The sequence below is a fragment of the Rana temporaria genome, chromosome 2 (genome assembly GCF_905171775.1).
Source record: "Rana temporaria chromosome 2, aRanTem1.1, whole genome shotgun sequence".
NCBI classification, from domain to species: Eukaryota; Metazoa; Chordata; class Amphibia; order Anura; family Ranidae; genus Rana; species Rana temporaria.
Genome location: NC_053490.1, coordinates 512,279,546 through 512,291,686, shown reverse-complemented (window position 1 = coordinate 512,291,686; position 12,141 = coordinate 512,279,546). Strand labels below are relative to the sequence as shown.

The following is a 12,141-nucleotide window of genomic DNA, read 5'->3' as shown; positions in this document are numbered from 1 at the left end:
TAAAAAATTTTTTTTTAGGGTGAACTCCCGCTTTAAAAGTCAGCAGCTAGAAATACTGCAGCTGCTGGCTTTTAAAATAGGGACACTTACCTGTCCAGGGTGCCCACGATGTCGGCAGCCTGAAGCCGATGAATCGCTCTTCTCTCGGCTGCCCCCCGCCGCCATCCTCGGTGAGGGAAAGGGAATCAGGAAGTCGAGCGTTGCGGCTTCACTTCCCGGTTCCCTACTGCATATATATATATATATATATATATATATACTCTCGAGTATAAGCTGACCCGAATATAAGCCGAGCCACCTAATTTTACAAAAAAAAAATGGGAAAATGTATTGACTCGAGTATAAGCCTAGGGTGTCCATGTGCATGCCTCACTGTGCCCATGCCTTACTGTGCCCATGACTGGACCGATGTTTAACATGGGAGTCTATGGAAGGGGTGCCTGGATTTGAAAAATCGGTGCTCCCCAGCTGTAGGTCCCCCAGACAACAAACTTTGCACACTTGAAGAGGAGAGATGGGGATACATGTGTGCCAATTTCCGGGTCCAGGGGACCTACGACTGGCCGGTACCGGGTCCCGAAATTCACTGGAGAAATTACCATTTAACATGGGAGTCTATGGAGGGGGTGCCCAGGTTTAAAAAATCGGTGCTTCCCGGCCGTAGGTCCCCCGGACAACAAACTTTGCACACTTGTAGAGGAAGAGTGTGGCTACATGTGTGCCAAGCTTGGGGTGCTAAAACACTCGCCTTAGACGTGTGTGTGTATATATATATGTGTATGTATATGTGTGTGTATATATATATATATATATATATATATATATATATATATATATATATATATATATATATATATATATATATATATATATATATATATATATATATATATATATATATATATATATATATATATATATATATATATATATATATATATAATATTATAGTGTGTGTGTTTTTATGTTTAATATAATATAAGAAAATTAAATATACTATAAGAATTATTGTTAATAATATATATATTTTTTAAATATATTTTCTGCCTTTTTAGAAGGTTGATATTTTTGCCTGAACACAGGACGGTTCAGTCTTATGGACAGTATTACATTTTCAGGACTGTCCCGCTCGCTCCCCCCATGTCTGTTGTATAATATACAATGCCCCTGTGTGGCCTTTGTCAGGCCCCTATGTGGGTGACACCGGGTCGTGGGCGGAGCCATGAATGCGTCTTTTCTATACTGCAGAGGAGGACGCCGTGTAAAATTCCTGATCCGCACATATTTCTCCCCAACATGAGATCTGACCTTTCCTGTGAGATTAATAGGCCCATCGTACGTTTTTATTCGGATTTTCCATATTTTGCTGTATTAACATATTTCCAAAACTGCTCGCTCAGCGCGCTATTAATCTCCGCACTGTCAGCGCCGTGGCTGTTTAAGCGTTGGCTCGCTGTCAACCTCCCCATTATCACATTCTTGTTGAAACTTCCATGTGCTTCTGTCTCCAGGCCCGGGTGCCGGTAGTAAATCCACTTAATACGTTTGTTCATTCCTTTTGTCTTTGCTTCAATCATTCATATTCATGGGACGTCTATCCATCAAACCTGCTATTTTAGTCATTTGGACCATGGGCTTTTACTGCCCCCCAACAGCTAGTGCAGTGTTTCTCAATGCCAGTCCTCAAGGCCAGGGCCGTCTTAATAGCATCATGGGCCCCTGGGCAAAGGAATGATCTGGGGCCCCTACAATGATGACAGTGAAGGTAAACAGACATCAAGTAGGTAGGAGGCAGACTGCCTCCCCTGTGTATCTATCACTCTCAGTGCCATCATGGGGCCCCCAATTTCGGGCCAGCGTGGGGTCAAGGACCAGCTGCTTTGGGGAAAGTGCAGTGACACCCCATGCAGCTGGGGCCCCTGGGCATTGCCCAGGTGTGCCCTCTCATTAAGACAGCCCTGCTCAAGGCGCCCCAACAGGTCATGTTTTCAGGATTTCCCTCAGATGAAAAGGCTGTGGTAATTACTAAGGCAGTGAAACTGATCAAATCACCTGTGCAAAATAATGGAAAGCCTGAAAACATGACCTGTTGGGGTGCGCCTTGAGGACTGAAGTTGAGAAACGCTAGCTGTTGGGGAGCAGTAAGAGCTCGTGTGAACAAACCCGAATGGTTTCAGAACGTCGGAGCACAGATTTCTGTCTGCTGTGACTATAAATTCCAAATCTCGTTGGACATGAAATCTGTTACTTTAACCACCTCAGCCCCGGAAGAATTTACCCCCTACCTTACCAGAGCACTTTTTGCGATTTGGCGCTGCGTCGCTTTAACTGACAGTTGCGCGGTCGTGCAACGTGGCTCCCAAACAAAATTGACGTCCTTTTTTTCCCCACAAATAGAGCTTTCTTTTGGTGGTATTTGATCACCTCTGCGTTTTTTTATTTTTTGCGCTATAAACAAAAATAGAGCGACAATTTTGGGAAAAAAAAGAATATTTTTTACTTTTCGCTATAATAAATATCCCCCAAAAAATCTATAAATAAATTTTTTCCTCAGTTTAGGCCGATACGTATTCTTCTTCATATTTTTGGTAAAAAAATATCGCAATAAGCGTATATTGATTGGTTTGCGCAAAAGTTATAGCGTCTACAAAATAGGGTATAGAATTATGGCATTTTTTTTTATTAATATTTTTTTTAATAGTAATGGCGGTGATCAGCGTTTTATATCGGTACTGCGACCTTATGGCGGACACTTCGGACACTTTTGCACAATTTTGGGACCATTGGCATTTTTATAGCGATCAGTGCTATAAAAATGCACTGATTACTGTAAAAATGTCACTGGCAGGGAAGGGGTTAACACTAGGGGCCGATCAAGGGGTTAATTATGTTCCCTGGGTGTGTTCTAACTGAAGGGGGGGTGGGACTGACTATGAGAAATGACAGATCGCTGTTCATACATTGTATGAGCATGCGATCAGTCATTTCTCCCCCTGACAGGACCGGGAGCTGTGTGTTGACACACACACAGCTCCCGGTTCTCGCTCTGCCACGAGCAATCGCGGGTGCCTGGCGGTGATCGCGCCCGCTGGGCACTCGCATCAGCGCCAGGAGTGAGCCCCTAGTGGCCGCAAAGCAAAATCACGTTTCATACGTGATTTTTGCGCAGCCGAGCCGACCTGCCGCGGTAAAACTGCGGTGGGCGGTCGGCAAGTGGTTAAAAAAAAACGCTAAATGATGCGATTGCAAAAATCCTGCAAAGCTTGTGGCATTTTTTTTTTAACGTTATTACGACCCGTGTGCATGAGGCCTAATTGCGTTTTTAACCCCTTCCTTACCGGGCCTTAATAATATGCCGCCGGCAGGAACCCTCCCTTCCTCCGGATGGACGTCATATGACATCTTTTCTTCCCGGCAATCTAGAGCGCGCGTGCGGCGCCGCTCGTGACCCGGTGCGCGTGCCTGGATGCCGCAATGTCTGGCGATCACGACAGGAGTGTGGATCTGTGTATGTAAACACACCGATCCATGTCCTGTCAGAGGTGAGGGGATCGATGTGTGTTCCCAATACAGAGGAACACAGATCGGTCTCCTCCCCTTGTGAGTCCCCTCCCCCCTACAGTAAGAATCACTCCCTAGGGAACATATTAAACCCCTTCCTCGCCCCCTAGTGTTAACCCTTTCCCTGCCAGTCACATTTACACAGTAATCGGTGCAGTTTTATAGCACTAATCGCTGTATAAATGGGAATGGTACCAAAAACGTGTCAAAAGTGTTCGATGTGTCCGCCGCAAAGTAGCAGTCACAATAAAAATCGCAGATTGCTGCCATTACTAGTAAAAAAAAAAAAAGAATAATGCTATAAATCGATCCCCTATTTTGTAGACTCTATAACTTTTGCGCAAACCAATCAATAAACGCTTATTGCGATTTATTTAATTTGTTTTTGCCAAAAATGGGTAGCAGAATACATATCGGTCTAAACTGAGGGAAAAAAATGTTTTTTTTGTTTTATTTTTTACATTTTGGTATTTATTAAAGTAAAAAAGATATATATTTTTTTAATTGTCGCTCTTTTGTTTATAGCGCAAAAAATAAAAACCGCAGAGATGATCAAATACCACCAACGAAGACTCTATTTGTGGGGGGGAAAAAAAAAATGTCATTTCGGTACAGCGTTGCATGACCGCGCAATTGTCATTCAAATTGCAACAGTGCTGAAAACTAAAAAAATTGGTCTGGGCAGGAAGGGGGTGAAAATGCCGGTATGGTGAAGTGGTAAATTGATGAGCAACTGCTTAAATCACGGGTGCTCAACCTGTGGCCCTCCCAGCTGTTGCGGAACTACAAGTCCCATAAGGCATTGCAAGGCTGACCCCCGTAGTAAGCATGACTCCCAAAGGCAGAGGCATGAGGTGACTTGTAGTCCTGCAACCGCTGGAGGGCCACAGGTGGAACACCCATGGCTTAAATACATTTTCGGCATTGTATATGGCCACACTTTTGAATTGGGGGATAAAAGCTGACCATGTTTGGAGCCCCCTGCTGTACGTATGTGGTATTACATGTTGAAACTCACAATACATTTTGTTTCTTTTTTTCAGGTAAATATTTTGGTGGACACGGGAAGCAGTAACTTTGCAGTTGCCGGAGCTCCGAATCCTGATATTTCCACGTATTATGAATCGTTCGCGTACGTGACATATTAATTACTTCCCTTTCATGCATGTTGTATTGTTACGTTTCTGATTATGTTTTGCCTTTCCACCCCCCCCCCCCCCCCACACACACACGCCTTCCCCATTAACGTGCTAATGATTTTTTTTTTTTCAAGTGGAGTTCCACCCTAAAAAATGTACTTTCTATTAACAGCTTGCCTTTAATGTAAAAAAAAAAAATGTAAATTCTTTTTTTTTTTTTTACTCACTTCTATCTGGCTGTTACTAGGCAGATTTCATAATCTGCCTAGTTCCTGATTGTTCTAAATCGATAAAGAAATTAGTTTAATTTTTTTTATTGCAAAAAGTAAATTATTATATAATATATATATATATATATATATATATATATATATATATATATATATATATATATATATATATATATATATATATGTATATGTGTGTGTATGGACACGGGTCAACAAAGGCACCTTAACCAGGCTGCGGCTACATACACAACAAACTGTGATGCCCATTTTTCTGCGTTCAACACATTAACTTCAGGGACAACATGTTCACTTTCTGCCTAATCTATCCCACCCACTTTCCGATGTCATTGTAACCAGATAATCCATGTTATTCACGTAACCTGTCATTGGTCATAGAGTTGTGGCTGATTGGTGTGTGTATTTTATCTGTGTATTTAGCCGTTTGCCTGGAGTTTAGATTTAAAGGAATCCTGGTCTCAGGAGGTTCGAAGGCTTCCATTGCTGACCTCTCCTTCTGAAAATATTGGTTCAATGGCTGTGATCTGCAAATCATTTCCTTTCCTCTGTCTGGTGGGCTCTTCTCAGGGCTCCGGTCGGGTGGGCTCTTTTCGGGGCTCCGGTCGGGTGGGCTCTTCTCGGGGCTCCGGTCGGGTGGGCTCTTCTTCGGGGCTCCGGTCGGATGGGCTCTTCTTCGGGGCTCCGGTCGGATGGGCTCTTCTTCGGGGCTCCGGTCGGATGGGCTCTTCTTCGGGGCTCCGGTCGGGTGGGCTCTTCTCGGGGCTCCGGTCGGGTGGGCTCTTCTCGGATGGGTTCTTCTGGGGTTCCGTCAGATGGGCTTAGGGGCCTCCTTCTCGGGATCCGTCAGATGGGCTCCTCTTGGATGGACTCTTCTGGGGTCCCGTCAGATGGGCTCCTCTTGGATGGACTCTTCTGGGGTCCCGTCAGATGGGCTCCTCTTGGATGGACTCTTCTGGGGTCCCGTCAGATGGGCTCCTCTCGGATGGGTTCTTCTGGGGTCCCGTCAGATGGGCTCCTCTCGGATGGGTTCTTCTGAGGTCCCGTCAGGCTTAGGGGCCTCTTCTCGGCGCCAGCAGACACGCAAACTGTGGCTGCCCGAATCCAGTGGTGGTGGTGGTTCCTCCATCCTCGCTGTTTATCATTGGTTGGGTAATCAAGTCACTTTCTCTTGCCACACATAGAGAAGGAGATTTTGATCAATAATTAAGTTATCATTGTAACTTACAATCGAATTTGATCGAAATCGAGTCTAAATCGTTTGAAAGGGAAGGTATGGCTTTTCAATTTTTTGAAGCTCTGATCGCTTTGATCAAATCGCAGGTCGATTGGTTAAAAAAAAAAAAAATAACTCTTCTCTGTGAGGGTTTGCCCAGCTGTGCCCACTTTCCTATAGCCTGGTATCTGGTAGTGAGCCAGACTCTTCCTATAGGGAATCTCAGGCGGTGGTGCAGAGCAAGCGGAAGGGAAGCGAGATAGCAGAGTGGAGTTTCAGGTTCCTAATCTGTCTGTGAAGCTGACAATCCGATAAGATCGGAGGATTTTGTCTAAAGCCCAGAGAATTGTTTACCGTCAGTTTGTTTGTCCTCCACACACCTCCCACCCTTGTGCAACAGCGGCGACACACGTAATGGGATCCGCGCTGTTTACTAGGAAGGCAGTGACACCGCCGCTGATCCACGACTATGTACAATGCTGACGTGCCGAGGATATGGTCATTGTCTGACCGGAGGCGGCTCACCTCCTAATAAGCTCTTTTCTTAGGAGGAAAAAAACTAAAATGGAATATATCACGATTTTGTATTTTTTTATTATTATATTCAGGACTTTTCATTTATTATAAAAAATGAAATGTTGCATACAGGCATACCCCACTTTTAAGTACACAATGGGACCAGAGCATGTATGTAAAACGAAAATGTACTTAAAGTGAAACAATACCCTTTTTCACTTCTAGGGCGTAGTGGGGGGTCAGGGACTGTAGTGGGGGTGTCAAGAGCTGTAGTTGAGGTGTCAGGGGCACACTGGAACAGGGCGGGCTATGCTCTGGGAGCTTCAGCTCCTTTTACTGCAGCTGCAAAATGTCCGTACAGTACTTGTAAGGCACTTTACATACACTCGCAGGTATGTCCTTACTCGCGAGTGTATGTAAAGTGAGTGTACTTAAAGCGGGTATGCCTGTATTAATAAATTTAGATCTATTTGGCTAGCAGGTACTCCTCCTCAACATGTTTCCTCGCTTCCTGAAAAGGAAAAAAAAATTGTTTTACTGGGTTCAATAGCTCAAGCTAAAATTTACACTCTCAAATGATTCATCTCGGTGTAAAGTATAAGGCAGCATTTCTCAACCTTTTTAACAAGGAGAAACCCTTAAAATGTAACAGTACCTTTAGAACCACTTTAGAGGTGAAGCTTTCTTACTTTCTAAAAGAAAACTGTAAAAGATTGGTGGCCGCCTTTGCTGTAGTCACGTTTTAGTTTCCCGTAGACGCACTAATAAAATGTAGCACAGTTTGTTCAACCGGATAAACTTCTATTTCCTTTCCAATTGTGAGAGCAAACATTTCTTTAGTAAGACAAAACATGCGATATCTTCTCTTCCTGCAAACTGCTGGCCATGATTTTCTTCCAGCTAAGATGACATTCTACACCTTCATTGTCAGAAAAAAATTGCATGATGCTATAGAGGGGTAATAGAATGGTTATGCACTTTAAAGATACAATTTATCTGGTATCGGCTACTTGTAGTCACTGTACAGCAGAGCTTTGACAGGGAGCAGAAGCAGTACAATCAGGCGGTGTTGTGGTGCAGGGAACATACTGATGGGAGGGGAGAGCAGAGTGACTAAAAGAGTAGCTTTTTCTGTTGCTGTCCAATCACAAGCTGGGGGAGAAGCCAGACCAATAAGTGTTACTAAAGTGCAGCAGAGAAAAATCCTGATTCCTCCTCCTTCCTCCTCCTTCCTCCTCCCTCCCTCCTCTTCTCCCTGATTCTTCTTCCTGCTTTTCCTCCCTCCTCTCTCCTCCCTGCTTCTCCTCTCTCCTCCCTGCTTCTCCTCTCTCCTCCCTGCTTCTCCTCTCTCCTCCCTGCTTCTCCTCTCTCCTCCCTGCTTCTCCTCTCTCCTCCCTGCTTCTCCTCTCTCCTACCTTCTTCTCCTCTCTCCTCCCTGCTTCTCCTCTCTCCTACCTTCTTCTCCTCTCTCCTCCCTGCTTCTCCTCTCTCCTACCTTCTCCTCCCTGCTTCTCCTCTCTCCTACCTTCTCCTCCCTGCTTCTCCTCCCTCCTCTTCTCCCTGCTTCTTCTCCTCCCTCCTCTTCTCCCTGCTTCTTCTCCTCCCTCCTCTTCTCCCTGCTTCTTCTCCTCCCTCCTCTTCTCCCTGCTTCTTCTCCTCCCTCCTCTTCTCCCTGCTTCTTCTCCTCCCTCCTCTTCTCCCTGCTTCTTCTCCTCCCTCCTCTTCTCCCTGCTTCTTCTCCTCCCTCCTCTTCTCCCTGCTTCTTCTCCTCCCTCCTCTTCTCCCTGCTTCTTCTCCTCCCTCCTCTTCTACCTTCTTCTCCTCCTCCCTCCTCTTCTACCTTCTTCTCCTCCCTCCTCCTCTTCTACCTGCTTCTCCTCCCCCCCTCCTCTTCTCCCTGCTTCTCCTCCCCCCCTCCTCTTCTCCCTGCTTCTCCTCCCGCCTCCTCTTCTCCCTGCTTCTCCTCCCTCCTCCTCTTCTGCCTGCTTCTCCTCCCTCCTCCTCTTCTGCCTGCTTCTCCTCCCTCCTCCTCTTCTGCCTGCTTCTCCTCCCTCCTCCTCTTCTGCCTGCTTCTCCTCCCTCCTCCTCTTCTGCCTGCTTCTCCTCCCTCCTCCTCTTCTGCCTGCTTCTCCTCCCTCCTCCTCTTCTGCCTGCTTCTCCTCCCTCCTCCTCTTCTGCCTGCTTCTCCTCCCTCCTCCTCTTCTGCCTGCTTCTCCTCCCTCCTCCTCTTCTGCCTGCTTCTCCTCCCTCCTCCTCTTCTGCCTGCTTCTCCTCCCTCCTCCTCTTCTGCCTGCTTCTCCTCCCTCCTCCTCTTCTGCCTGCTTCTCCTCCCTCCTCCTCTTCTGCCTGCTTCTCCTCCCTCCTCCTCTTCTCCCAGCTTCTCCTCCCTCCTTCTCTTCTCCCTGCTTCTCCTCCCTCCTCCTCTTCTCCCTGCTTCTCCTCCCTCCTTCTCTTCTCCCTGCTTCTCCTCCCTCCTACTCTTCTCCCTGCTTCTCCTCCTCCTCCTCCTTGCTTCTCCCCCCTCCTCCCTCCTCCTCTTCTCCCCTCCTCTTCTCCTTGCTTCTCCTCCCTCCTCCTCCTCCAGCTCCCTCGTGTATTTAGCCATTTGCTTGGAATTTACAGATAAAACTGCTTCCAATACCGGCAGACTTTTGCCCAGTAATTTTCCTATGGGGAAAGCTGCGATGGAGCATGCACACAGCCGGGATTCCTGACCAACGATCCATCGCAGTTCTCTCGTATGTAGGGGGAAAGACAGGTTCTCGGCTTTCCCCTCGGGATTTCCAACGGGAACTTTTCCCGTCGGAAATCACGCACGTGTGTACGGGGCATAACTCATTTTTGCGCACTGCTTGTAAAGCGTTTTAACCACGAGCGGTTTAAACTTTTTACTTCTCTAAAGAGCTTGATGTACTTTCTTCATCACCTGTATTCTGCCAGATAAATGCCAGAAAACTTGCATAAATATTTTATCATTTTCATGATTTATTTTTTTGCGATTTGTAAGTGCCAATTGTTTCGCCATCCGTGCATATCGTGGTTGCAAGGATTACATCATGAGTTGATTTTGCAGGTCCTCTACATACCAGTCTCTTGGAACGGCGGTAACGGTCAGGTACACTCAGGGAAGTTGGACTGGAGTTCTTGGAAAAGATGTCATCGGCGTCCCGAAAGGAGTGAATGGGACGTTTTTGGTCAACATCGCTTCTATCTTGGAGTCTGAAAGTTTCTTCATGCCACAGATCAAATGGCAAGGGATTCTGGGACTGGCTTACAGCACCTTGGCCAAGGTGAGGCTGATTTTGGTTTAAATATGATAATGTTTGTATTCAAACTCCAGTTTTACGTAAGTGCATACAAAGACAGTTGTAGGCTCTAAGGCCCAGATTCACAACCGAGATATGAGTTGCGCCGTCGTATCTATGCGCCTGATTCTTAGAATCGGTTACGCATAGATATCCATTAGATAATCAGAATGCCTAACAGGTATATACAGAAAGAATGAAATAAATAGAAAAAGAAAAAATAATTTGAAAAGAAAAAGTTTGATGTGCAAAAATATTAGAATGTATAGACTTTACCTGAAAATATAGATAGAAACATGCAAGGAATGTATAAAATATATTTCTTGGAACAGCATCAAGGAGAGGAACCTTTTGTATGAAGTGTACTATAGAGAGGGGAAGATATTCTATATCAAAAACTCATGTGCCAAGACATGTGTTGGAGAATGCTGGCGATAGGCTAAAGCAGGAGTCTCCAAACTTTCTAAACAAAGGGCCGGATTACTGTCCTCCAGACTTTAAGGGGGCCGAACTGTGGCCATTAGACGTACAAAATCCCCCATCATTGGTGTCACTGGGAGGAATTCTGCCCCATCACTGGGAGGAATTCTTCCCCATCATTGGTGTCATTGGGAGGAATTCTTCCCCATCATTGGTGTCATTGGGAGGAATTCTGCCCCATCATTGGTGTCATTGGGAGGAATTCTGCCCCATCATTGGCGGGACTTTTGCCCCATCATTGGCGGGACTTTTGCCCCATCATTGGCGGGACTTTTGCCCCATTATTGGCGGGAGTTTTGCCCCATTATTGGCGGGAGTTTTGCCCCATTATTGGCAGGAGTTTTGCCCCATTATTGGCAGGAGTTTTGCCCCATTATTGGCAGGAGTTTTGCCCCATTATTGGCAGGAGTTTTGCCCCATTATTGGCAGGAGTTTTGCCCCATTATTGGCAGGAGTTTTGCCCCATTATTGGCAGGAGTTTTGCCCCATTATTGGCAGGAGTTTTGCCCCATTATTGGCAGGAGTTTTGCCCCATTATTGGCAGGAGTTTTGCCCCATTATTGGCAGGAGTTTTGCCCCATTATTGGCAGGAGTTTTGCCCCATTATTGGCAGGAGTTTTGCCCCATTATTGGCAGGAGTTTTGCCCCATTATTGGCAGGAGTTTTGCCCCATTATTGGCAGGAGTTTTGCCCCATTATTGGCAGAAGTTTTGCCCCATTATTGGCAGAAGTTGTGCCCCATTATTGGCAGAAGTTGTGCCCCATCATTGGGGTCATTGGGAGGAATTCTGTCCCATCATTGGTGCCAATGAATAAAAAATCACCACAAGGGCTGGAAAAAATCAAGCAAAGGGCCGCAGTTTGGAGACCACTGGGCTAAAGGACCAGTCTGGAGGGGCATATAAAAAATACAAATGATTATAAGAATCAAACAATATGAGTCAATCATTACCCCAATCCCTAAATGACCAGGCAGCTACAAAAATTACCTGGCCCATCTTATAGAAGATTTTGAAGAAAAAGATTCAAATCGCAGATAGACAAATCCACAATCTCCACTAATCCCGCATTAATCCCAAAACCACTGCATAGAAAAAGAAGATAGATAGAGATATATATATATATATATATATGACAGCAAGGAAGGAAAAAACAAAGCTTCCCATATGTTAAACAGCTGCATACCTGATAAGTACAAATGAACCATCAGCATGGTCAAAGTAGATATAACTCCATACCGCACATGGGGCAAACGACCAGCATGGAATCTAAAAGGATGTAAATGCTCAATGGAATATTGGCCAAAATCATCAACAGAGGGAAAAAAGGAAAGAAAAATAGCAAATCTGGTTGCTTACATCAAAGATGGTGCCTCTCCCTCATAAGCTGCTCCTGCCGACCAAACACACACACCGCACATCTTATAAACCCCTCTCCCCCTTCCCATTGGATGCGTAATGAAGCCAAACCAATGGGAGGAGCGGGTGTATCAGATCCGCCTTTAGTTTCCATGACCAATTAAGTAAGGGAGGGTTATAGCCCCTGTCAGTTTATTTTTTACCATCCCTGTCCCATTGCAGCGATTTCCCTTCACTTTCTGCCCCATAACCAAACAGGAAGTGAGAGGAAATTATGCAAATTGAGGGAATTCATCCCCCCCCCCCCCCAGGCCCTCAGAG

The 12,141-nt window shown here is 45.6% G+C and overlaps 1 protein-coding gene across 1 annotated transcript in view; it reads left to right on the top strand.

Moving 5' to 3' along the window:
* Nucleotides 1-12,141, top strand: part of BACE2 (beta-secretase 2) — a 74,450-nt gene that overhangs the window by 24,831 nt on the left and 37,478 nt on the right. The window contains exons 2-3 of the mRNA XM_040338980.1: nucleotides 4,605-4,693; nucleotides 9,751-9,967. Of these exons, the coding sequence (XP_040194914.1) occupies nucleotides 4,605-4,693; nucleotides 9,751-9,967 (306 nt within the window). The remainder of the gene's footprint in view (nucleotides 1-4,604; nucleotides 4,694-9,750; nucleotides 9,968-12,141) is intronic.